At 43.9% G+C, this 25,353-nt stretch overlaps 2 protein-coding genes and 1 non-coding gene across 4 annotated transcripts in view; 1 reads left to right on the top strand and 2 right to left on the bottom strand.

Moving 5' to 3' along the window:
• GABRR2 (gamma-aminobutyric acid type A receptor subunit rho2) overlaps positions 1-17,915 on the bottom strand; it is a 44,843-nt gene extending 26,928 nt beyond the window's left edge. The window contains exons 1-2 of the mRNA XM_015069538.3: positions 17,433-17,915; positions 9,973-10,079 (exon numbers count right to left, since the gene is read on the bottom strand). Coding sequence (XP_014925024.1) covers positions 9,973-10,079; positions 17,433-17,620 — 295 coding nt within the window. The 5' untranslated portion in view covers positions 17,621-17,915. The remainder of the gene's footprint in view (positions 1-9,972; positions 10,080-17,432) is intronic.
• Positions 6,655-6,743, top strand: LOC113598975 (small nucleolar RNA SNORD116). Its single transcript, XR_003419730.1, has one exon. It is a non-coding gene; the product is annotated as a small nucleolar RNA SNORD116 (small nucleolar RNA).
• Positions 17,916-21,621: 3,706 nt separating the features above from the next.
• UBE2J1 (ubiquitin conjugating enzyme E2 J1) overlaps positions 21,622-25,353 on the bottom strand; it is a 28,971-nt gene continuing 25,239 nt past the window's right edge. For both annotated transcript variants that reach the window (XM_027057262.2, XM_027057263.2), the window contains exon 8: positions 21,622-24,945. In XM_027057262.2, coding sequence (XP_026913063.1) covers positions 24,667-24,945 — 279 coding nt within the window. In that variant the 3' untranslated portion in view covers positions 21,622-24,666. The remainder of the gene's footprint in view (positions 24,946-25,353) is intronic.

Here is a 25,353-nt window from a genome sequence, read left to right as displayed (position 1 = left end):
CTTTCTCAGTGTTGTTTTAATTTCTATTTCTCCAATCACCAATATGTTTGAGCACCTTTAAACACTTGTAGCTTCAGAATTTCATCTTCTATGAATTGCTTGTCATCTGTTTTTCTACTGGATTTTATTTCTTCTCATCTGTTGTCAGATCTTAGTTTGCTAAGAATTCTTAGCATCAACAGGTGTTCTTCTTTATCAAGAGCTTTTCTGTATCTATTTAGATAATCCCGTGATTGCCAAAATTACAAAATGACATTTGTACATACGATTTGTGATAGTGAAATTCTGGAAACAACTCACATATTTTTCAATAAGACATTGATCAAATGAAGTATGGTAGATCCATACCATGAAATAATAAGTAACCATTAAAAAGATGAAGAAGTTCTTTGTGAACTAATAGGGAGAGATTCCCAAAATATATTGCTGAGTCAGAAAGAAAAATCAAGTGCAGAAGAGTATGTAGAGCAACTAACAATTGTCCAAAAGATGGGGTGGGGAGAGACCATGTGCATATTTACTCGCATATGCATAAAAGAATTTGGAAGGACACGCAAAAGGTTTTCATAGACATCTGGAGCAACAGAAGGTTGATTCCCTGGCTCTGTGTGACCCAATCACATCTGAGGGAGGATTGCATCTGGAACCAGGAATACCCCTGTGAATAGCATAGAATAGCACCTCATTATTGAAGTGGGTGGGGGTAGGGAGCACTTTGCGATGACACCATGTCAGGAGCTATCGGAGGACATGGGATATTGATCTTGCAAAATTTAAAAACATTGGACAGTCTTCAATGACTTGAATGGTTTTCACATGGAAGAGATATTTTCTGAATGGCAGCATTATTGTGTCAGGCAAGGTCCTATGTATAGAAGCCTCGGAAAGACAGACTGGCACTTAAAATGATTAAAAAAAAAAACTAAAACAAAAAACCACCTCTCTAATGGTCATACTGTTCCAAGAGGAACATGGTCACTTCATACACTGTATGATTCCCTCTATATGAAGCTCAAGAATGAGCAAAACTAATTCATGGAGATAGAAGGCAGCATAATGGTTACCCTCGGGAGATACCAGCTGGGAGGAGATATGAGGCAGACTTCTGAGAAGCTGCGTAGTGTTTTCAAGGATAATTGTTTACACATGTAAAGATTCGCCTTGTATATATTTGTGATAGGCCCCCCAGAGTTGCTTATATCCTAATCCTCAGAACTTGTGAATGTTAGGCACCATGGCAAAGGGGAATTTAGGTTCCAGACAGAATTAAGGTTGCTATTCAGCTGCCCTTAAAATAGGGAGAGCAGCCTTAATTATCCAGATGGGCCCAATGTAGTCACAAGGGTCCTTAAATGTAGAAGAAAGAGAAGAGGTCAGAGTGATGCAACGTTTGAAGAACTTACCCAGCTGTTGCTGGCTTTAAAGACAGAAGAAAAAAGCCAGGAGCCAAGGAATCTGGGCAGCCAAGTCAGAAAGGGCAAGAAAACAGATTCTTTCTGAAACCTCCAGGAAGGAGCACAGCCCTGCTGACGCCTTAATTTTAGCCAAGTGTGACCCATTTAGGACTTCTGAACAACAGAACTATAAGATAATAAATCTGTGTGGTTTAAAAATTTTTTTTTAATTTTTTTAATGTTTGTTTATTTTTGAGAGACAGAGACAGAGTGCAGGCAGGGAGGGACAGAGAGAGAGAGGGAGACAGAATCCAAAGCAGGCTCTCAGCTCTGAGCTGTCAGCACAGAGCCAGACGTGGGGCTCTAACCCACGAACCGTGAGATCGTGACCTGAGCCAAAGTTGGACGCTCAACCGACTGAGCCACCCAGGTGCCCCTAAAAATTTTTTTTAATGTTTATTTATTTTTGAGAGACAGAGACAGAACACGAGTGGGGGGAGGGCCAGAGAGAGAGGGAGACACAGAATCTGAAACAGGCTCCAGGCTCTAATCTGTCAGCGCAGAGCCTGATGCAGGGCTCGAACTCACTAACGGCAAAACCATGACCTGAGCCAAAGTCAGATACTTAACTGGCTGAGCCTCCCAGGTGTCCGAAACTGTGTTAAGTCTCTAAATTTGTGGTAATTTGCTAAAGAACCTACAGAACACTACCACGATGCTTACCTCAAGAAAATATTTTTGTAGAGACCAAGAGAGTGTCCTAGTGGACGAGGGAGAATCTGGAATAGGCACAGCTGCCCCTGTGTAAACGATGAAGAACGTGTTCGTGGAACACCTCAGTAAGTACAGGGTTCCCCTTCCACTGCTGACTCACCAAGGAAACAGCCTTGATCACCTATTCTTTGTGAAAACAAGTTTGCCTGTGAGCAGCCTTGCCCTTTGCTGCAGGTCCTGTGCTTAACAATTTTGGGAAACCTCTCAGCTATTCATCACTAAGAAAGGTTCAAAAGGCCTATGCAGGTGCTGAGTTGGCAGAGACCCCACGGAAGGAAGTGGCCGCTGTGGACTGAATGTTTGTGTCCCCTCATGTCCCCAGATTCACATGTTGAAGCCTAGTTCCCCACGTGATGGTGTTAGGAGGTCTGGGCCTTTGGTAGGTGAGTAGTACACGAGGGTAGAATCTCCTCAAATAGGAGCAGTGCCCTTGTAAGAAGAGATCAGAGAGTTTGCTTCTCTCTCCCTCAACCTCGTGAGGACACAGTGAAAAGGCCGCACCTGGAAACCAGGAAGAGGACGCTCATCAGGAACCACATCGCACGGCACCCTGATCTCAGACTTCCAGTCTCCAGAACTGTGAGAAACAAATTTCTGTTCTTTAAGCCATCTGTGGTATTTTGTTAAAACAGGATTTTTGGTGTTAGGACTTTAGGATCTAGGCTGGACTCAATCAGGGCCTCTTCCTTCATGAGCCACATCAGCCTCACCGGGCACTTGTTACCAATAGAATTCTCAAGTGTTACCACAGGCGTTCTGAGCCAGAGGCTCTGTAGTGGGGGCTGGGAGGCTGGGTCTCCGTAAGCACTGCGGTGATGCTGATCCATTCTCAAGTTTGAGGACCGCTGCACGACTGACCTTTAAGGAGACTTCCAGAAGTGAGATTTTACAATTTCCCATGCCCTGGTGGCCACTTTCCTCTTGTTGTCAAACTCTTCTGCTACCCCATCTCCACTAGCTGTCTCCACCTCCTACTTGTCTCCCGCCCTCCTGATGCTTGCTAAGTCGAGGAATCTTCCTGACCACCACCCCACGCCCCACCCCTTGTTGAAACCCCTCCCTCTGCGGTGTCTGCAACAAAGCCCCTCCCACAAACAACTCTTCCCTGAAAGACTGACTCTCCTCACCCTCCTGGGCCCTATCTCTGACCCAAACTCCAATAGCCTGATTGTTGTTAAAGATTGAAAGAGGTCTCCACTGGATATCTAACAATTTCCTAAATTTAACATCCCCAAACAGACTTGTTACCGGGCCCAGCATCCTATCCTTTCAGAGCATGGTGACCTTGTTAGTCACTTGGGCTCAGGTGGGGTCAAGTGAGGGAAGCAGTGAGATTGCCCCAAGCAGGATTGTAGAGAAGGGGCTGTGTGAGGGAGAGACCAGGAAGGGAAGATTAATTTCAGGGGAAGGAGTGAGTAGGAGCACAGAGTGGGTGGCAAGTTAGGGTTTGTGTTCCGGAAGGGAAAGGCCACGAGCACTAAGGGAAGGATCAGAGGAGTTTCCTCCAAGGGCAGCTGCTCCCAGGAAAAAGGCTGCAGGAGCCCCACCCCAGAGAGTCAGCTGTGTCCCTCACTTCGACTCCCCAACCTCAGATGTAATCGGGAAGCACTAGCCCACCCAGCGTGGCAAAGTGGAGAGGCAGAGCCAGGGAGGTCCAAGGAGCACTCAAAAGGAGGCCTCAGATTCAAATAGAGCCATGACCTTGCTTTAAGCTGGCTCCATGGGTCTCACGATGGCCAGATGAGTAGCAGTTGAAGCCTTGGTGGCCAGACTCCTGGGGCTTGGAAGTCCAGGGTTGAATCCCTGCTAAGGTTGAGGCCACAGAGTAAAGCACTTAGAGAGCCATGGGGGCACTCATACATCTGGGTGCCCCAAACACAGAGGGCATCTTCTATGGGGGTGGTTCTAAATTATCATCCCAGGTGAAAAGCACCAGAATTACCCTAGAAAGTTCCTTAGGAAGGCATCGCATTAGAGACAATGCAGCTAGAGAAGTAGGCAGTAACCTTGCAAGGTGACACAGAAATTGTGATATTGTGATATGAAAAGAAATATATATATTTGGTCTTTTTCTCTGGTTCCTAGCTCTTGAGACCCCTGTAATTTCCTGAATGATAGGGGTGAGAAGAGCATCTTTTTTGTTCATCACAAACCTCCACCAAACATTCTGAGTTTATGCTAATGAGGAGACTTTTGGTGGATGCCTACATAGCTTCAGGATGGGACTGCTTATCAGGGGAACCAACCTTGTGATTAGAGTGTTGGAATTTCCAGCCCCACCCTCCAACCTCTGGGGAGAGGTGGGCACTGGAGACTGAGGTAATCACCAATAGCCAATGATTTCATCAATTATGCCTATGGAATGGAACCTCTATAAAACCCTAAACAACAGGGTTTAGTGAGTTTCCAGGATAGCAAACACATCCACATGCAGGGAAGATGGCATACCCCAACTCCATGTGACAGAGGCCCCCGTGCTCAGGACTCTAGTTCTCATACTGCCTACCTCTTCATCTGGCTGATCGTCTGTGTCTTTTATAATCTACTTTATAATGAACCAACAATAGTAAAGTATTCCCCTGAGCTCTATGAGCCATTATAGCAAACTACCAAGCCTGCGGAGGGGGTGTGGGAACTCCTGATTTTGTAGCCAAGTCAGACAAGTGCAGGTGACTTGGGGACAACTTGCGTTTGGTGCCTGAAGTGGAGGGGCAGTCTTGTGAGGGAAAGAATGAATCTGTGCAGTTATTTCAAATCAGAAGGTCATATAGTTCAAAATAGCTGACAGATGCCACATTTTAGAGGAGAGGAGTTAAAGTGGGTTCTGGATAGATGGATGAAGCAGGGCAGCATGGAGCAGGGGCGTTGGGAACAGATGCTCATAGGCAGAAACAAGCATGGGTGTGCAGGGACAGAAAGCGTTCTAGCAGGGAAGAGTCCTCGTCAGGGGTAGCAGGGAGAAGACTGTGGAGGTCTTGGGACCCAGCAGGGAGAAGCATGGGCTGCATTTCCTCTTGAAGAATATGGGGAGCCTGCAGTTTCTGAGGGAGCAGCACATGGAAGCGGTGTTTCCTGGAGGTGAACCTGACCGTGAGTGGGGTGGGAACCACTGTGTTGCCGTAAGCAGTGCTTCCAAACTTCTCACCTTTATTGCCCCCTAAAGTGAAAATTCTAGTGGAATTTAAGGTTTTAATTAATTTTAATTTAAATAAAATACTAAGGAAAAAGACTTTGTTAGGGAGGACTGAGCTTTGGAGGGCCACAAACCACTATAACATCTGAGACTTTTTTCACCCCCCCAGAGCATATTGAGAATGGGTGGTGTAAGGGGATGAGGGAGGGGAAGGAGGAGGCAGATCTGAGTGAGAGTTTAATGGGTGAATTGATTCAAGCTGGTTGACTTGGAGGAGAAGGAGGGCAAACCCAAGCTGGGCTCAACACCTTCCAGCCTGAGTTGCCCAAGAAAAAGCTGACAGAAAATTGGCAGGCTCATGAAGTGAAGCTGGACACATTGGGTTTGCAGTTACCTCAAGGAAACATATGAGCCAATGCTGCATACCTTCTCTGCTGAATTCATCCCTTTGCTGTGTGGATTTAACACAGGAAGCGTTCTGTTCTAGAAACTGATGTGGGGAAGGTGCTTTTGGCCCAGATGGTGTCCCAACCTGCCCCTGGTCAAAGGCTGGGTTCAGTCTTCGGGTCTCTCTGAGTCACTCAATCTCAACCCACCCAGTGCTGACCTCGAGGTTTGCCCTTCTGGGCCCACTCTCCTCCCTGGTGCCAGGTGCCAGGAGGTGACATCTATGGACAGCAACAACATTTGCGGGTCAACCTCTAGGTAAGAGCACAACCAGAGACCCATATGCCATATGTATATCTGAAGGTTATAAATCAAGCAAAGATACTGCAAAATTACAGATAGCCTATCCTACCTCTTTGATAAATGCACCTTCACGACAATCCTGAAGGTTAAGTCCAACTTCAGAACTCTCAGACTCCTCAGAATTCTAGGCCGGCATGTGGCAGGGCAAGGAGAGCACACCTCAGCCCCTGAGCTGCTTTTCTTTTCCTACCCACCGTAGGGTGGTGACACTCCATCCCTCCTATACCTCCCCTGTATACAATTTGCATTAAATATCAACATTGTGCTAGTGGCAATGTAAAAAGTACAGCTGCTGTAGAAGAAAGTGTGGAGGTTCCTCAAAAAATTAAACTGAACTACCCTATGATCCAGCAATTCCACTTCTGAATATACCCCCAAAGAATTAAAATCAGGATCTCAAACAGGTATCTGTACACCTATGTTCGTGGAAGCATAATTCATAATTTCCGAAGGGTGGAAACAACCCAATGTCCACTAACAGACGAACGGATAAACCAAACGTGATCTATGCATTCAGTGGAATATTATTAAAAAGGAAGGGAATGCTGATCTATGTTACAACATGGGTGAAGCTTGAGGACATTATGTTAAAAGAAATAAGCCAGATTGATGATGACTCCCTCCTCAACTGCATTCTTTTAAAGCTGCACAAACTTGAGTGAGAACTCACTACTGTCATTCTCATCAGTGCTGGCAAGATGGCAGAATTCATACGGCGTCAAAGTTGTCCTGCAAGAGCTCTGGGGCCTAATGATGTCTAAAGAAAACATGAGACTCCCTCAGTCGCCCAAAGGACAGTGTTACAGTAATTAATCAAAAAGAAAAACCACAGGCCCTCTCCCTCCCTGCCATTCAATTTAAGCAGTCCTCAGTTTCCACAGAAGTAAATTTTCTAGATGTGCCTTGTAGACCTCAAAGTACTGGGAGGGAAGCTCCCATTCAAAGGCAATTTATCTTAAGATACTGTACACAATACTAACTTTTTGTCTTCTTGAAATACACAAATTGTGCTATAACAAAAATAAATAAGTAAATAAAAGCAAACAAAATAAGCCAGTCACAAAAGCCAGTCAAAAACGGTATGATTCCACCTACACGAGGTACCGAGAGTGGTCAGATTCCTAGAGACAGAAAGTAGAATGGTGGTTGCCAGGGGCTGGGGAAAAGGAAAGAGCTGGAGTCAACTTTTTAATGGGGACAGGGTTTCAGTTTGGGAAGATGAAAACATTCTGGAGATGGGTGGGGGTGATGGTTGGATAACTATGCCACTGACCTGTACAGTTACAAATGGTTAACATAGTCAATTTTATGTTATATGTATTTTACCACAATTTCTTAAAAACTAAATATTAAAAAAACCTGCATTGCAGCATATCTCCTAACAAATGGAGGAGACACCCCAGGTCTTTGGAGTTTCCTCTAACCAGGATGCACTACTGAAACAGGCAGCTGGGAGCTTAGGCAAGGTATTTTTGTTTCAACTGATCCCTGGGATTATTAGGAAGCTGCTAGATTTTTAATCTGTTCTCTTTCCAGACCGAAAAGGTCACCATGGGGTATCTAGCCTCAGATAAATTCTTCTTTATCAACTACTTTTAAACATCAATCCTCAGGAAGCCCCTCTTAGAGAAATAAAATAGGAAGAGAGGACAGGAATAAGACATAACTTCACAACATCTTTGTTCAAATGACATGCTTAGTGTGCGTGGGTGCTAAGCCGGGGAGGGAGTCAGGAGAGGCAAGCAGGAGGGCAGGTTGGGCCCAGGCTCTGCTTCTTACCAGGCTCCTGGCACAGGGCTGCCAACAAGTAAGGAGTTACTTGCACAGAGTCTGTTACTTGCAGAGTCACCTATGTCTGCCAGTCTCCTTCCTCAGAGACCTGCCTGCCACCTGGGCAGTGTCCCCTGCCCAAGGATGAGGTGCTGGATGGAATGGAGACCCTCAGGAATACCTGTAGGGAAAGCTTCTTGGTTCTAACCCTTGTTCAGATACTCCCAGAGATTACAGATGGTAAGAGTCATTAGGGGCACCTGGGCAGCTCAGTGGGGTGAGCGTCTGACTTTGGCTCAGGTCATGGTCTCATGGTTTGTGGGTTTGAGCCTCGTGTCAGGCTCTGTGCTGACAGATGGGAGCCTGGAGCCTGCTTGGGTTCTCTCTCTCTCTCTCTCTCTCTCTCTCTCTCTCTCTCTCTCTGCCCCTCCCCCACTCATGCTCTCTTTCTGTCTCTCAAAAACAAAACATTAAAAGAAGAAAAGTGTTTAAATACATTAAAATATTTTCAGGGGTCCCTAAGAATATCATTGTGATCCTTTAACACTATGCCTACTCTGCCTGATGGGTATGTCAGCCCTGCATCGAGGGACATACAAGTCGAAAGTACAAGAAAAGACACTTTGCCAGGAGGGAGGGCCTAACCTCAGCAGGAGTGTGACCTGACCCAGTGAGTTCACCTCTCTAGGCCTCAGTTTCCCCATCTGGGAAAAATGATAGTATCTACATCACAGAGCAGTCCTGAGGACTGAAATAAGATCCTGTATGTACATACCTTGATTAGAATGGTGCCTGGTGCAGAAAAACCAGTATCAAAGTGCTGTCATTAATGCCATTGTGTATTTATTGTCCTAGCCACTTAACTGACATTCTACCAGAAAGGCAAGGTGGATCTTCCTTGTGACAGGAATGTCTCACTTAGACTTCTTGGAGCAGATACAGCTATTTTAGAGTGGCTTATTTAGGAAAACTTTATTTTCATAGAATTCCTTGTGGGCATTATCATGGTGAGCCCTGGGGGAGCTGGTAACCTCCTGACCTGAGCGAGTGATGAACAACATTCCTGGGCAGGAAGAAGGCACATGGGACCATAATCTGCCTCCTACTTTTCTCTTCCTGCTCTGCAGGTGTCAGAGCTCAGAGAACTGAGTGAGAGGCTTTGCGGCCTTTTAAAATGCAAAGGCCCCTGGGATGAATTAATGTCTAATCCCATAACAGTCACACAAGAGGCAGACCTGACAGCTGGGTTTTTCTAAAGGGACTTGAATCCTTATGTGTCAAGGGCTTTACATACATTATCTCCTTTAATCCTGACAACAACCCCAGATGTAGGGATTACAATTCCCATTTTGCAAACCAGCAAACAGAGGCTCAGAGAGGATCTGTGACTTGCCTTCAGGTCACCCCTACAGCCCCAGGGCCCTAAGAGAAGATCTGGAAATGGAAATAAAGGGAAAGGGAAGCCAGCTTGCCCAGGTCTGCCTTGGCCAGTACCTGTTGGCTGAAATGCACCAGACCTCAGTTTTCCAAGTACACAAGTGGGGAGGGGGAGAGGGTGCTGGCGGGGCACACCTTGCACATTCTGCTATTCTTACCCCACTCCCCGCCTGTTGAGAGCAGATGGCTCCTTTCCTGGCCTTCCTGTGGCATTTCTCCAATTCCTGGAAAGAAAGGATGGCCACCAGCCTGGCCACCCGTCCCTGACTGCAAAGCAGCAAAGCTCCTTAGGGGCCAAGTTTATGAGGGGACTCATCATGGGTTAAATTTTGTTGTTGTTGCATTGAAAGGCAGGTGGCCCTCAAAACCCCCAATTCCCAGCTAATCACTGGGAATGGTGGCTGACCCAGGGGAGCCATTTTGTGTCCAGACTCTCCAGGCTGGCTCATGTTTTAGGAAAAGAAAGCTGGCAGCAGTAAGGCAGGTCCACTCTGGTTGTAGACATCTTAACCATTAGCAACACTTCAGCCAACAGCCTTCTTAGCTCATTTCCTTCCAACTCTTCTCTCCTTGAGGAAATGAGAGACTTCGGAAGCCGATTTGGGCTTATCTGACTGTGAGTGGGAAAACTGGGGCCCCAAGGGAGGGTTGTGCCTGAGGGAACAGGACAGAGCAGGACAGGGCAGCAGGCAGCCCCTGGGGACTCAGTCCTACCTCCAAAGGCGGGCCTCATGGAGAAATCATGGTCCTCCACTCTAAGAAGTGGCTGAGGTTTTCCCTTGTGGATTTTGGTCACGTCGAGGTTCTTCTTATATAGGTGACTGCAAAGACAAGCAAGAGATGTTTTCCCAACGACCCACAAAGGCATATGGGGAGATTACTCCCTATAGAAGCTACCTGTTAGACATCTCTTCTCCATCCACCAAAGGCTACGCACACACACACCCCTCCTGACCCACCCTGTCCTCCCCAGGCCCTCATAGTCAGTCCTGAGAACCAGACCCTTGCAGAGCCTTCGTAAGGTAATGATTGGATGACAGCAGTTGGGTTGAGGTGGAGGATTATATATATATATTTCTTTTTAAACATTTCTCTTATGTTACTATAATACTGGTTTTGTGATGGGGGTGTCTGGAGGCTCAGTCGGTTAAGCATCTGACTCTTGATTTTGGTTCAGGTCATGATCTCATGGTTCATGAGTGCAAACCCCGCATTGGGCTCTGTGCTGATGGCACAGAGCCTGCTTGGGATTTTCTCTCTCCCTCACTCTCTGCCCCTCCCCTGCTCTCCTTCTCTGTCAAAGTAAATAAACATTAAGAAAAAAAATTTTTTTTAATGTTCATTTATTTTCGAGACAGAGAGAGAGAGAGCATGAACAGGGGAGGGTCAGAGAAAGAGGGAGACACAGAATCTGAAACAGGCTCCAGGCTCCGAGCTGTCAGCACAGAGCCCGACGCGGGGCTTGAAACCACGGACTGCGAGATCATGACCTGAGCCGAAGTCGGACGCTTAACCGACTGAGCCACCCAGGCGCCCCAATAAACATTTTTTAAAAGAGTTAAAAAAAAAGAATTCTAAGATTTTAAAAAAAGGAGAGAGTAGGGGAGGGAGAGAGGAAGGAAGGGAGGGAGGAAGGAAGGAAAGAAGGTTGGATGGATTTGGGTCTAACAAGATGTGAGATCTAATTCCTTTTTTTTTTTTTTCTATGAATGTTTTTTATTTTTATTTTTTAAATATAATTTATTGTCAAGTCAGCTAACATACAGTGTATACAGTGTGCTCTTGGCTTCGGGAGTAGATTCCCATGATTTATCACTTACATACAACAGCCAGTGCTCATCCCAACAAGTACCCTCCTCAATGCCCATCACCCATTTTCCCTTCTCCCCTCTTCTCACCATCAACCTTCAGTTTGTTCTCTATATTTAAGAGTCCCTTATGGTTTGCCTCCTTCTCTGAAACTATTTTTTCCCCTTCCCCCATGGTCTTCTTGTAAGTTTGTGAGATCTAATTCTTGACAGAAGAAACTAAACAGCCTTATAAGAAGTCAGCGTTATGTGTAGGATATTTAAAGATTTTAGAAGTAAATGAAGGGATTTTGTTTTGAATGTTTGTTGTTCATTTATATATACATCCTTATTTTATTCTCAGTGTTCTTATCACACTTCATGTTTTTTAGAGAAATAGGCGTATTTCCTGTTTAAACTCTATAAGAGGAAAGGAACATGTTTCCTCTTTTGAGGTTCTGTTCTTTGACACATCTTTCTGTGAAATCCTCATTAACTTTCATTCTCTATCAGCTCTGCCCAGATAGTGCAATTTGATGGAGTTCTAAAGCTGGGCTGATCGATAAAGTAGCCACTAGCCACATGTGGCTGTTTAAGTCAATTACAATGAAATAAAATTAATGTTCAGTTCTTTAGTTCTACTAGCCATACTTATGTGCTTAATAGCCACATGAGGCTGGTGGTTACTATATTGGATAGTGCAGATCTATAACTTTTCCTCGGTCTCAAAAAGTTTTATTCTGTAGTGCTGGCCTAACTTCTGCCCTGACTTCCCTCCCCACCCAAGAAGCAGATTCCTCTATAAGCTGGGGCTTCCCATCTTACAGCCCAGGAGCCACCTGGAGCTCCAGACCTCCCAACTATTCTCTGAAGGCCACCTGGAGCTTCTCAGGGAGAAGGGGAAAACAGGGAGGGGGCAACTCGGGAGCAGGAGCAGTAGTAGTATTTTCACTCATAGGTTCTTAGAGTACCTGGGGGTTGGGCAGAGGTGCCTGACCCTCTTCCCAGAGCCCTTGACCTCTGCCCTCAAGCACCCTCGCCCCAACTTCCTCAGCATCTACCTCGTCCATGGCTTATTCTCGTCAGCCTTCAAACCGGGTTCAAGTCTCTCCCACCTTGACCCCTAAGCAGAATATCTGTCTAGACCGCACGTCCTTCTCGTGCAAAATGTATTAAACAGTGGCAGCAGTACAGGTGTGGCAGTTATATTCATCTTTAAACTTTTTCTTTAAAATAAAACTCTTTCCCCCTCCTAATAAATGATCCTCCACACAGAGAGCTGTGTGTCACCTGCTGCTGCCACCCCTCAGTCAAGTCCGCCCTGCCCCACTTGTGCTTAACCCGAGGCCCTGCAGGCACTCTTGCTGGGTGCTGGCTTCTCTGCCACACGGAGGGCCATGCCTCTGCTAGAAACCTGGTCTTTCCGGACCCGGCATTGGGTTCTCCTCCTATCACTCTGACGGTTCCTTCTCAATCTCCACTGCAGTCTCCCCCTCGTCCTCGGCCCATCCCTTAACTGCTAGTGTCCCCAGAGCCCTTTCCCAGCTGCCCTCTCTTCTCCCTCTACACCCTGTTTGGCAGGCTCGCCTATAGCTGTGGCTTCAATTGTCATTAACGTGTTGAGGATTCCTAAATCTGTACCCCCTGCTCTAGACCTTTTATCCAACTGTCTAATTATCCCCAGTAGCTATCCTGTAGGCATTGAAACTCAACATACTCATGGGGAGCCTGGGTGGCTCAGTCAGTTAAGCGTCCGATTCTTGGTTTCTGCTCAGGTCATGATCTCACAGTTCATGGGTTCGAGCCCCACATCGGGCTCTGTGCTGACAGTACAGATCCTGCTTGGGATTCTCTCTCTCCCCCTCTCTTTGCCCCTTCCCTGCTTGCACTCTCTGTTTCTCTCTCTCTGTCTCTCTCTCTCTGTCAAAATAAATAAACTTTAAATATGAAATAAATTCAACACACCCATAGTTTGGTTTAAGACACAGCAGTTTTGAGGTGACCCAGGCTGAAAGAGGAGTGGGCATTCAATAAAAGGGAAAGGGAAGGGCAAGGCACTGAAATGGACAGAGTGGGGCTGCAGGGGCACCTAGGGACCAGGCCGGGCAGAGCCTTGAAGATCATGTTAAGAATTTTGTCTTTATCCAAAGGCAACAGGAAAACACTGAAGGTAAGCAGTTGGAGGAAGAAGCCATGATCAGAGTTGCTTTTAGACAAGCTTCTCTTTTAGACAAGAGAGATTGCTTCTCTCCAATCGGAGAGAAGTCTTCCTCCTGGTTAGCTGGAATATGGAACCCAGTTCAGTCCCCTTGAAACGTGGTGGTCACCGTCAGGGTGCCTCCATGGAGCTTCCATTCTCACAGTCTCTGCCCCAAGCCTGGCTCCAGAAGTCAAGAAGCACCGGGCCCAGTGCCTGCCCAGCGACTGTGTGACAGGCCACATTCGACACCCCAGAAAGGTAGAGGAAGAGCTCAGCCGAAGGGCTTAGCAGATCACAGACATTAAATTGTGAGTGCAACGGGCACACTACCCCTCTGTCTCACATGGAGCAAATCCCTGCTGGCCGGCGGTTTCCATATCCATTTAGAGGGGCGGATTAGGGAACAGAAGTCCCAGAACTCCAGCACCCTGGCAGGACAGAGGAGATTGGAATGCCTAAGCCATTGTTGAGTCTTTTTTTTTTTTTTTTTTTTTAAGGAACCAGTTATTTGATAAGTCAGGCCACTAGTATCTCCAGCCTTGAGCTATTTGTGTGAGCCAGATGCCCTCAATTCATCCTTTCAGCGCCTGGATGCCTTGGACCGAAGACTTCAGGCTCCAGGGGTCATACCCTGAGTCCCAGCCCCATGTGGGGCAGCCAGAACTTCCACAGGACCTCAAACCAGCCTTGGGTGAGGAGAGAAGAATGATGTGCTCCCTACACCTTCAAGAAGCAGGGCTAGCGCCACTGTGTTGAAGTTTATTTGGTGACGATAATTGCAGTCAAAATGACTACACCTGTATGAATCACCCCCTCTCTATGCAGACCCCGAGCTCTAGTTACCCCATCATCCCAGTGGGGAAGGTCTCAAAATCACCCCTTTTCAGTAGGAGAAATGAGGTTCAGAAAGATTGGGAAACACAGCCATGGTCAGAGAGCCACAGAACCAGGGCCTGAACCTGGATTCCCTGACTTCCTGGCACCACTTCCTTCCCAGGCGTCTGGGGAGGATGAAGGTCACTGGGCAGCAGGAAAGCAAAACTGCTCCTGGGCCCAGCACAACTTGAGCCACGATGCAGACCAAGAGAAGGACAGCCAAGGGCAGGCAGTACCAAGGGGGGCAGCAAATAGGAGAGGAAATATGGAAGGGGCCCCCCAGCTCTGGGACCAGGAGGAACCAGAGAGTGTTATCCAGGGAGAGCCCAGACCTCGGAGCCTAGAGCGAGGTGCATTTTCAGATCTCCGGGGAAAAGGGCCTCTCCTGTAGGAAAGCAATCATGTGGTCAGGCGGCCAACTTAGGTAGCACGCAGGGAGGAGTTGGGAGAAAGCTGGGAGGCTGAAAGGCAGGGAGAAGAGAACAAATCAAATAGCTAAGAGAAAACAGGTTCGGGTGGCAGCAATTCAATAAACAGGGACACAAAGGATCAGAAAACCAGAAGTTTTTGAAAAGGTAGCTCCTGAGCAGAATAATTGTTTTGTAAGGGTGCCTTGGCCACAGTGATATGGAAGGTATATAGGTTAGAAGAGATCCTAACAGCAGTGTGTAGGGGTGTGTGTGATTGTATGTGTGAATGTGACCATATATCTTACATGTGAAGGGATGACTGTGTGTGTGAGACCATGTACGTGTGGTGTGTGTGACACTGTGTGAAATCCTATGTATGGTATGTGGTATGTGTGTGTATGACCGTGTGGGGTTGCAGGGTGGAGGACACAGGACTTCAAAGAAAAGAAGTGACCCTACAGAGATAAGTGCAGTAAAGTTTCAGGTCATTTTGGGGCTCTTGGGTGGCTCAGTCAGTTAAGTATCCAACTTTGGCTCAGGTCATGATGTGGTTCATGAGTTCAAGCCCCACATCAGGCTCTCTGCTGTCAGCACAGAGCTTTTGCTCTCGTTCTCTCTCTCTCTCAAAAATAAACATTAAAAAAAATTTAGAAACGCCTAGAACCATGTTTCCTGATATGACATTTTCTCTATCTTTTTTCCCAGCCCCTCTGCGATAATTATTTTATATTTGTTGAATGTGTATGTTCATCTTTTCTTCCACCTTAGTATCTCATGGGATGGATTTCAAGAAACTCCCCTTACCCTTAAGGGTCAGATTCAATCTACCCCCAAGCTCATGCAGGTGTCTGGGAATGACTGCGGGTCTTCTGGGGAGTGACAGATGTGACAGCCCAGGCTGCCGAGTAGGATCCCTGAGGATCCCTGAGGGGCTTGTGCTGAACCCTAGCACCATTCTTAGGGAATAGACCATTCCATATAACGCTTTTCCTCCAGGCTGGGTAAATCAGGAAACCTACATTCTAGTCCTGTGGAGTCACTAGCCAGCTGTGTGAATTACCCACGCCTGAGAGCTGACTTTTCAGCATCCGTAAATGAGTCCGTGCTTCCCAATATGTGCTCTGTAAACTATGACTCCCACAAGATAGTCCAAAAAAGTGGGTTGGTTTTTTGTTTTGTTTTGTTTTGTTGAGAAACTGCATAATTTATTTTCCCCTTCAAGATTCAGAATGTCTATTTGCATAATAAATGTTCTAGAAGCTCTGCTATAGAGACATCTGTTTAAAATCATCTGAACCAGAGCTTCCCAAGTTTCTTTGACCCTGAGGCCCCCTTTTCACACAATACCTATTCACATGTCACAGAATTCGAACGCAGAATAATTGCTGGCTCATGTGACCCCTGAGGTTCCTTCCAGTCCAAAAGCCTGTGATCCTGGCAAGATAACCAGGGCAAGACTTCCAGAGCAGTGCCTCTTTCCTGGCATCATGGACAAGTTTTATCTGTTTGCTTTCTGCCTGGGTAGCATCAGGCCCTGCAGAGCACATATATCCCCCAGGGAGCAGTCTCCAAAGCCAGCACACCCCTGGGGTGTTTAAGATGGTCCGCTGGGACACAGAAGATAGAAATTGTAACTCTTACTGACAGTTTTTATCTAAAAATAAGGAAGCAATCATTTTACTTTAGTGTATATGTTTATAACAGTACGTGTATATAATTTATAAGTAAATATACATATAGATACAATTTCAAAAAATTGTCAGCGATAGCAGTGCCTAATTAAAAATAAAAACCAGTGACCTAGAAACTGTGTCTCAAGATATTATTTTATATTCATAATCACTAGTTCACACAATGCTTAGTAGAATGGAAAACAGGTGTAGCATCTCACATGTGGTGTTTATATCTTAGCTGCTTGCTCTTTTCTTCTGAATAGTCATGTCTACATCAGGCCTGGAGTATCATTTTTTGTACATCAGTTCAAACAAACTTAATAGGGAACTTTGATTTGTAATGTAATGATTTTGATTGCCTCACCAGTATCTTGGAAATGTTTCCATTACATCGTGAAATGGCAATTCCTGTTGTCCACACATGTATTCCTGATAACCTAGCAAATTTCAAATACCTTTTGAAGATTCAACACAGTGAAATGAAACCCGATACTATTTTAAAGTTGTTCCCAAATACTTTTTTTTTAAATGTTTATTTGTTTAGTTTGAAAGAGAAAGAGCACAAGCGGGGGAGGGCTAAAGAGAAGGGGAGACAGAATCCCAAGCAGGCTCTGCACCATCAGCACAGAGCCCAGTGTGGAGCTTGAACCCATGAACTGTGAGATCATGACCGTGCCAAGATCAAGAGTTGGACACTTAACCGGCTGCACCCTTCCAGGTGCCCCCCAAATAATTTAAAGGGGACAACTTCCATTTACAATGTTTTCTTAGTAGTTCAAACTAAATTCCTATATACAGACCCCCCTCCAAAGTACTTGAGTGCAATCACTCAGCAGGCCACCTATGGTCCCTACAGGATGTAATCCTGAGAAACAAAGCAGCACAATCGGAGAAGTACAGGATATTTGACCCACAAAATCTTCAACTGCCTGCCTTAAGTCAAAATGCTTGGGCAGAACACAGATACTAGAAGAAAATGCTCAACCCAGTCTAGCTTTGCTCTCTCGTGGCTTGTGACACTATAGCATATTTGTACCCCGAGAGAGGCTGTTTTCAGTGAGGTGGTGGCCCTGTCTACCTCCGGCTGGAAATAGATTAATAGAAACGAGGTAACCCCTGGCCCTCCTGGGAGCCATCCCACTATGCTGCTGCTGCTGCTGCTGCTGCTGCTGCCGCTGCTGCTGCTGCAAGTGACCTCCCTCCCCCCTCTCCCCCCCCACGACTTTACCTTGGCTTGGGCATTTCCAGCTGCCCTGTCCATCTCCTCCTCTTGGGCTTTCTGCTCTCCACAAGAGCCGCCAGGCAAAACAAGAACAAAATGAGTCTTGTGAAATAAGGCATTCTGTGACTGTCTATGATACCAGAAGCTGCTCGCCAGTAACCTGCAGCGGGGCAGACCCCCCTGAGCTGAACCATTGATTCAGTCTGTCGCTTTGTGATGGTACTTCTCCGAGGGGCTGCGAGGGCATGACTGGCCAGACTGATTTTTCCGATTCAGTATTTGATAGTGAAGCTCGACCCACCCCACCTCCCACCCCTCAGGCGTGACACAAACACCAAGGCTTTGCCCTCCCTGCTGCCTAATGATTGGCCATTAGTCAACAAGTTTGTCCTCCTGTGAAATTCTGCTGCCGCTGAGTCCGAGAGCAGCTTTGGCTAAAACTGTTACGTAAAAAAATTTTTAAACCTCTTGACTATGCCAGCTCTTTGCTGAGATCATTAATCCTTCCCTCTGGCTGCATAAAACCAGTCTGTCACATCCACCAGGGAGACAGCTTGGATTCTGAGTGGATTTGCAGGAAAGACCTGATGGACAAGATGAGTGCATGAATGTGCTTAGGAAATGCTGAGTAAACACACAAATGACCTGTTTTCACAAGGTTGCTTTATTTCTCCATCTAAGAAATCATGCTTTGTCTATGGCCACGGATGCTTGCTTTCCTCCCACATACACATCTTTTTTTCAGTGAAAAGACATTTGATTTTGAAGGAACCCGTACACCATAGGGGAATTCATGATTATGTAAGCTCTTCTTCCGATCACGAGCATCAGATTAATTTTGGTCTTCAATCCTAAAATGTATAATTTCATCATAAATTAGGCTTGATTCCTATCCTGGGATATGGAATTATGAACACTAGAAGTGTAAAGGTGTATGTGGTTATAGTTAATCTACTGAAAGGAATAAAATGCTTAAAGACTACTTATTGCTTGCCTGCTGTGTTCAAGATGGAGAGGAGTTTAGTGTGGTAGAGACGTAGGGAGATGAGGTTGGAGGTCAGGAAGAACAGTAGCCAGAACTGAAACAGAATTGGGGTTTTATTATGTAAGAAGGAATCAAAAGAAGTTCTTTTGATTCTCTAAGCAAAGTGGGGTGACATGATCCACTTTATTTTTTTAAGGAATTCCTAACTGGGATCAGTTGGATGGGAGAAGTTGTAATAACAAAGGAGGGTGAGGTCTTGCCCTAATGGAAGGGAAGATGAAAGAAGAGGAGGGAAGAGGACAGAAGTTATTTCTGAAGTAGAATACATTTGCTGACTGAACAGAATGGGAGGTGATAGAAGTCAACAGTGTTATCTACAATTCTAGTTTGGAGGTAGGGCTGGTGGATGGTACCACCATTAACCGATATCCATTAGAGGTAGACAAATTTGGGGGAGAGGACATAGATTTTTGACTTGTGGAGTGTGAGGTATCATGGGACTTCCAGATGCCCAATAGGCAGCTGGAGTATAGAGAAGCCTGGAGCTCAGGAGAAAGGTATGGACTGGAGAAATAGATTTGGAGCCTTCAGCGTATGGTGGTAGTTTAACCACAAGAAAGGGTGAGATCTTCCAGGAAAATAGAAGTCCCAGTGTAAGTGTAGAACCTTGAGAATCTATATATATATTTTTTTTAAGATTTTATTTTAAGTACTCTCTATAGCCAATGTGGGGCTCCAACCCACAACCCCAAGATCAAGAGTTGCATGTCCTACCGATTGAGCCAGCCAGGTGCACTGGAACCTATACTTCGAATGGATGGATGGGAAGCCCGAACAAAAGCATAGAGGGTGACTATGAAAACCAAAGGAGTTTCTGGTTTGAGTGATGTGAGGAAGTGAAGGCAGAAAACAGCTTCAGCTGGATCTCCAAACTTCGATTAACTGTAGTTTCAGTTCAAAGATGTGGCAGGAAGCCAAATTACAGAAGTTAAACAGGAATTTGGGAGTGGGAATAATTCAGTATGGGGACTAATTCAGTGATTCCCAAATCTGGCCACTTCTCAGAATTATCCAGGTAATTTGTTTAAAAAGTCACATTGCTCCTGAAGATTTAGTGGGAAAGGGATGAGACCCATTAAAGTTCTTTTCTGTAGATTTTGTTCGAAAGATCACTCTTTTCCTCTCTTCCATTTGAAACAGGCCTATAAAAGGACTGGCTGGAACCCTAGAATTGTTCATAGATATTGTTGGTTTTCAAGAAATATTTGTTTTGTTTTGGATACATTTGAATACAATGTTAGGTCCTATCATTTTTTTTTTTTTAATCTTTCTTATTTTCAGTAGTTCAATTATTGTGATCACAGTATGGAGAAAAACTCAGTTGGAGATAAGTGTAACTTTTTGAATAATGGCTTTACTGAAATATCATTCACATGTCATGAATTTACCTCTTAAAACTGTGGTTTTTAGTATGTTCAGAGTTGTGCAACCATCACCAGTATCTAATTTTAGAACATTTTCATCTCCTCCAAAACAAACCTCATACCTCCTCCTTCCCTTCACTTCCCTTCAGCCCTTGGCAATCACTAATCTACTTTCTGTCTCTGTGGATTTGCCTAATCTGAACATTTCATATAAATGTAATTATACAATATGTAGCCTTGTGTGTCTGGCTTCACTCAGCATGTTGTCTTCTTTCTTCCTTTCTTTCTTTTCTTTCTCTTCTTCTCTCCTTCCTTCCTTCCTCTTTCCCTTCCATTCTTCCTTTCTTGCATGATGTTTTCAAGATTCATCCATGTTGCAGTATGTATTATAACTTCATTCCTCTTTATTGCCAAATAACATTCCATTGTAGAGACAGAACACATCTTGTTTATCCATTCTTCAGTCAATGGGCTTTTGGATTTCCGGTTTGGGGCTACTAACAATAATGCTATGAATATTTATGTACAAGTTTGTGTGAACTGTTTTTATTTCTCTTGGCAATATACCGGGGAGTGGAATGGCTGGGTCATATGGTAACTCTGCTTAACTTTTGAGGAACTACAAGTTTTTCAAAGGGGCTGCCCCATTTTGCACTCCCACAAGCAATGGAAAAGAACTCCAATTTCTCCAATTCCTCACTTTTTTACTCTAGCCATCATAGTGGGTGTGAAGCAGCTTACTGTACTTCTGATGTGCATTTCCCTCATGACTGATGTTGAGCATCTTTCCATGTTTATTGGTCATTTGTGTATCTTCTTTGTACAAATGTCTATTCAAATCCTTTGCCATTTCTCAATCAGGTTATTTCTTTTTTATTGAGTTATATGAGTTCTCTAGATATTCTAGATGCAAGTCTCTTATCAGATATATTATCTGCAAATATTTTCTCCCATTCAATGTTATCTTTTCACTTTTAAGTTTATCTGTTTTGAGAGAGAGAGAGTACGTGCAAGCAGGAGAAGGGAAGAAAGGGAGAGAGAGAATCCCAAGCAGGCTCCGTGCTGTCTGTGCAGAGCCGGATGTGGGTCTCAGTCCCACAAACCACGACATTGTAACCTGAGCTGAAATCAAGAGTTGGATGCCTAACCAACTGAGCCACCAAGTACTCCTTTCTTTTCACGTTATTAATGATGTTCTTTGAAACACAAAAAGTTTATTTTGATGAAATATTTTTTTCTTTGGTTGCTTGTGATTTTGGTCTTGTATCTAAAGAAACCACTGCCTCACCCATGTCATGAAGATTTAGTATGTTTTACTTTAATAATCTTACAGTTTTTGCTCTTAATGCTAAGGTCTTAGGTCCATTTTAAGTTTTATATATGGTGTAAGACAGGGGATGTGTAACTTTAACATTTGCTCAGTTCTCTCAGGAAACAGGACTGGCCCCAGTGCTCACGCTCAGAGCTGTGGAAAGGCCCCAGTAAGCTGTCAGATTAGGCCAGAGAGCACAGTGGGACTCTGGTTACACACAGCCTTATGACCTACATTGAGGCTGTGGGCTTAAAAGACAGAATGAGATATGTGCACTGAAGAAGACCCTGGCTGCAGTGTGAGGAATGGGGTAAGACTGGAGACTTGTTAGAGGTTACTGCACTAATTCAGAGGAGAGTAAGGCTCATTAGGGTAATGGCAGTGAGCACGAAGTGGTAAGATGGGAAAAAATATTTAAGGAGGTAGAATGGACAGAAGGCCGAATAACATAAAGAATACCACCTTTGGTCAAAACACGGTATGAATAAAGTCACTGGTTTTATTGAGCAGCTCAAACTAGTTCTGAAGGCAACTGTTCAAGAGGTGTTCCAAACAGCTTCTGAGCAAGGTACAAGCCTCCCACAAAGGCTTAAACAGTACACATGTTAATGTACACATTAGTCTTTGTTAAGAGGCAGGTTCACTAAATGCATTCGCTTTTCATATACTTACTTGCAAATGATGGAACAATACAGGTTTTTCAGTACTTCAGCCTAGGTTTCTGCCCAAGTAAGTCCAAATGTGTGAGATTTGTTTACAGATTCTGGTCTATAAAAATGGGAGGTCTCAAGATACCAGAAAGTTTATTCATAGCCAAAAATAACAAAAAGATTTCTTATTCTCCTGAAATAGGAACTATTATATTTCCATAGTCAAAATGATAAACTTTAAAGGTTTTTTAAAAAAAATTAGGTGAGAGTTTTGATGAAATTCATTTATTTCAGTGGAACAAAACAATAAGCAGCATGAAAATGTAAAGTGCTACATAAAAGCCCCACAATACATAAAATTTGAAAGGTTTCATTGGCTTAAACAGTTACAGGTGATACAGACATTATATATTTTTTTGACATGCTATTTTAACTACCTTGATATGTAGTCATGTGCTTTTTTGGTCAAAGAAAAAGCCATGAATTACCTAAACATGAGGACTGGGGGAAGGAGTCCTAAACCTTCACCAACCAGATACATATCTGGTTTTGTCCTGACACTCTAATTAAAGGGATAAGGTGGGGCTTTAAAAACAACTGTTTTCTGAAGAGTCTCTTCAAGTGGCATTTGAGTAAGAATAGCCCCAAAGATCAATTTTGCTCATCAACTCCACGATGGGGATCAGATTCACAACTTAAGGATTTTTAAGTAGCATATGTGAGCTGAAAGGGAAGGAGCAAAAAATATGCCACTTTTCAGATATGTGTATCAGGTGCTTAAAACATCCCAATACAAACAAGAAGGTGACCTATCAGTTGACAGGTGAGGGAGGAGAAGCAAATCAGATAGAGAAGGATCTGCGCAATTCAAAATCTTCTTGGCTTAATTAATCTTAAAGCATAGGTACACTCCGTTGGAAACATGCAACAGGATCACGTAGATCCAGAGGTTGGCTCAAGTTTCACTGAGAAGAAGCAGAGGGAAGATTGTTCCTAGCACACGGTTCATCTACAATCAAAGGCTGAAAGCAGGGGGACTTTCTTCTTCTCAGGTGATAAGGTCATCTGGTCTTCCCAAGGGTCAGTGACTTCTTGCTAGGAGACCACTGAACTACTTCTAGTATTTTGTGTTCCAAACCAAGACTTCAGAATGTGCTTTCCCATGGCAATAAAGTTATAAAATGGTAACCTTTAATTTTCCTGACATATGAGGTCTTCATAAAGTCCTTGAGCTTTTTAAAACTTTACTAACTTTGGCTGTAGATGTAACAGAAACAATCTGTAAACACTTTTAAAATGCTAATTTATTAATCCTTAGACAATTATGTATTGTATAATAGTATACAGTATGTTTATTTTAGATGTGGACATAAAGGAAAATGGCTAGCAGATGAAAATAGAAATTTTGTCTAATAATTAACAGACCCAAAGTCCATAGCAGCAATAAAAATTAAATTTGCCTTTAATAGCATTTTACAAATTGTTTCTATCTTGCCCATAATTTCAGTTAGTTAAAACTACACTAAGGACTTTATGAACACCACCCTCCAAAGTATTCAAGATACATTATGGACAAACTTTTGTGGACTTTCTAGAACCTGAACACCACTTACAACATTGAGTTGTTAAAAAAAACTCACAAATGCACTCTTAGAACATAACCTATTTGAGAGCTGGGGACTGCCTATATTTAAAAACTACATCTTCATTAACAAGTACTCTTAAGAGTACCCTCAACGCTGTTACCAAACATGCTGAAGGCAATGCTTTTCTGTGATTCTATGTTCTCATCAGGAATTATGATGATAAAATTATCTACTAGAATCTGTAAAGTTAGCTAGCACTAAGTTATATATTGATTTTGCACTGACAATTATTTCTTGGGTTTTGATTAGGTGGACAATTCTAAGTAAAGGTTTTTCTCATTTCTATCACTGTTACTTGGGCCCTGAGCTTTTCTATTGAAACGGTACATAAAATATTTCAACATTATGCATATTCCTGGAATAATTACATTTATAGTGATTACAAAGCTAGACATGTAATACCTTCAAAAGATATACAATTCAAAGCAGAGCAAACATTAAAATCTGAAGATCCTTCCACTTGACTTCTGGAAGAAAATCAACTGATTTCTGGCTTGGACCCTTCCTTCCTTAAAGAAAAAATCTATGGAGGGTTGTTTCCTTTTTTATTTTTAAATCTTGTGTATATTTGGGAGAGAATGGGATAACAGCATATCAAAGTGGTTTCAAAGCATCCTTTCCTCTTCAAATAACATCCAGGAACAAAGATGTAATCTCATTTCCTCATAACTATTTGACTGAAATTGTTACTTTCACTGAACAACATTTAGGACACAAAGTCAGTCACAGAATGGGCAATTCCAGTGCATCTTCTATGAATGACATTCTCAGCAAACTATTTGAAGAGCTCTACTTTCCCTTTTCAACTCTTATCCCTGTTATCATTCTACCTAAGTAGAAATAGAGTACTCAATAAATGGTACTGAGTAACTAGTAATACTCACTGGAACTTAAAACACCATCTTTTATCCAAAAATGTCAAAGGGCTATACAGAAAAGTATCACAAATTTACAAAAAAGAAGCCGAGGCATGAGAAACAACAATAAGTTATTTCCCTGTAAAGCAGGTCATATGGTGAGACAAGGGGCTGTGACTTCAGTCCCTTGAACTAAGCAGGATACAGTCTGAAAGTCTAGCTATATTTATACTGAATTTATAAGGATCAAAAAAGGAATGAAGGGTAAATACAAAATAATCTTTTTGTAAACAATTCTTAGATTATACCCAATGCAGAATGTTTAATGAAGCAGCAGAGTCACAGCTCTTAAGACACAAAACAATATTATAACTCAAAGTCAAATATGTACTCATTGGCCAGATATATTCGTCTGAATATAAGAGCTGCCAATGCCAAAGTCAAGATGACAATCAGGACAGCGGATCCACCATGATCAGTGTGGTTGTCTCTTGGCTGCTGGCCCTGGATCACATCTGGGGAAGCAGACGACCGTCTTTGACTCTGCTGCTGGGCTCGGCGTTGTCGAGGGCTCATGGAGGTATTCTTAGCTACAGGTTGAGCAGGTTGTTGAAGGGATGCTGCTGAGGGGTTCTGGGCTCCGTACTAGAAAATTTTACGGAGTTTTGTTTGAAACTGGTGAAGAAAACTTGTATATATATCTATTGTCCATTCAAGAGTACACAGAATCTCAGAGCACTAAAATACAACTAAAGGCAAAACTACCAAGCTGAATGCTGGGACTATTACTCACCCTCCTGAATAAGCCAACACCACAACTTATTCTGAGTACTCACCAGGTGGAGGTAAAATTTATCAGCAACAAATAAGACGAGGATAGAGTTTAGCCATTTGCTCTATAGAAGGCCTTCTACTCTCTTTCAGGTGGTAACTCCAGCAATATCTGTTAAGCATCTGGACACCTCACTTCTTGTAGGAGAGCCAAGGAAGAAAGCAATGTGATTTCTTTTCTGCTAGAAAATCTGCCATCCTAAATGGCAAAAAAAAGTTTAA

This window comes from Acinonyx jubatus, chromosome B2 (assembly GCF_027475565.1).
Source record: "Acinonyx jubatus isolate Ajub_Pintada_27869175 chromosome B2, VMU_Ajub_asm_v1.0, whole genome shotgun sequence".
NCBI lineage: Eukaryota > Metazoa > Chordata > Mammalia > Carnivora > Felidae > Acinonyx > Acinonyx jubatus.
The sequence above is the reverse complement of the archived record's forward strand: the minus strand, read 5'-3'. Positions and strand labels throughout refer to the sequence as shown.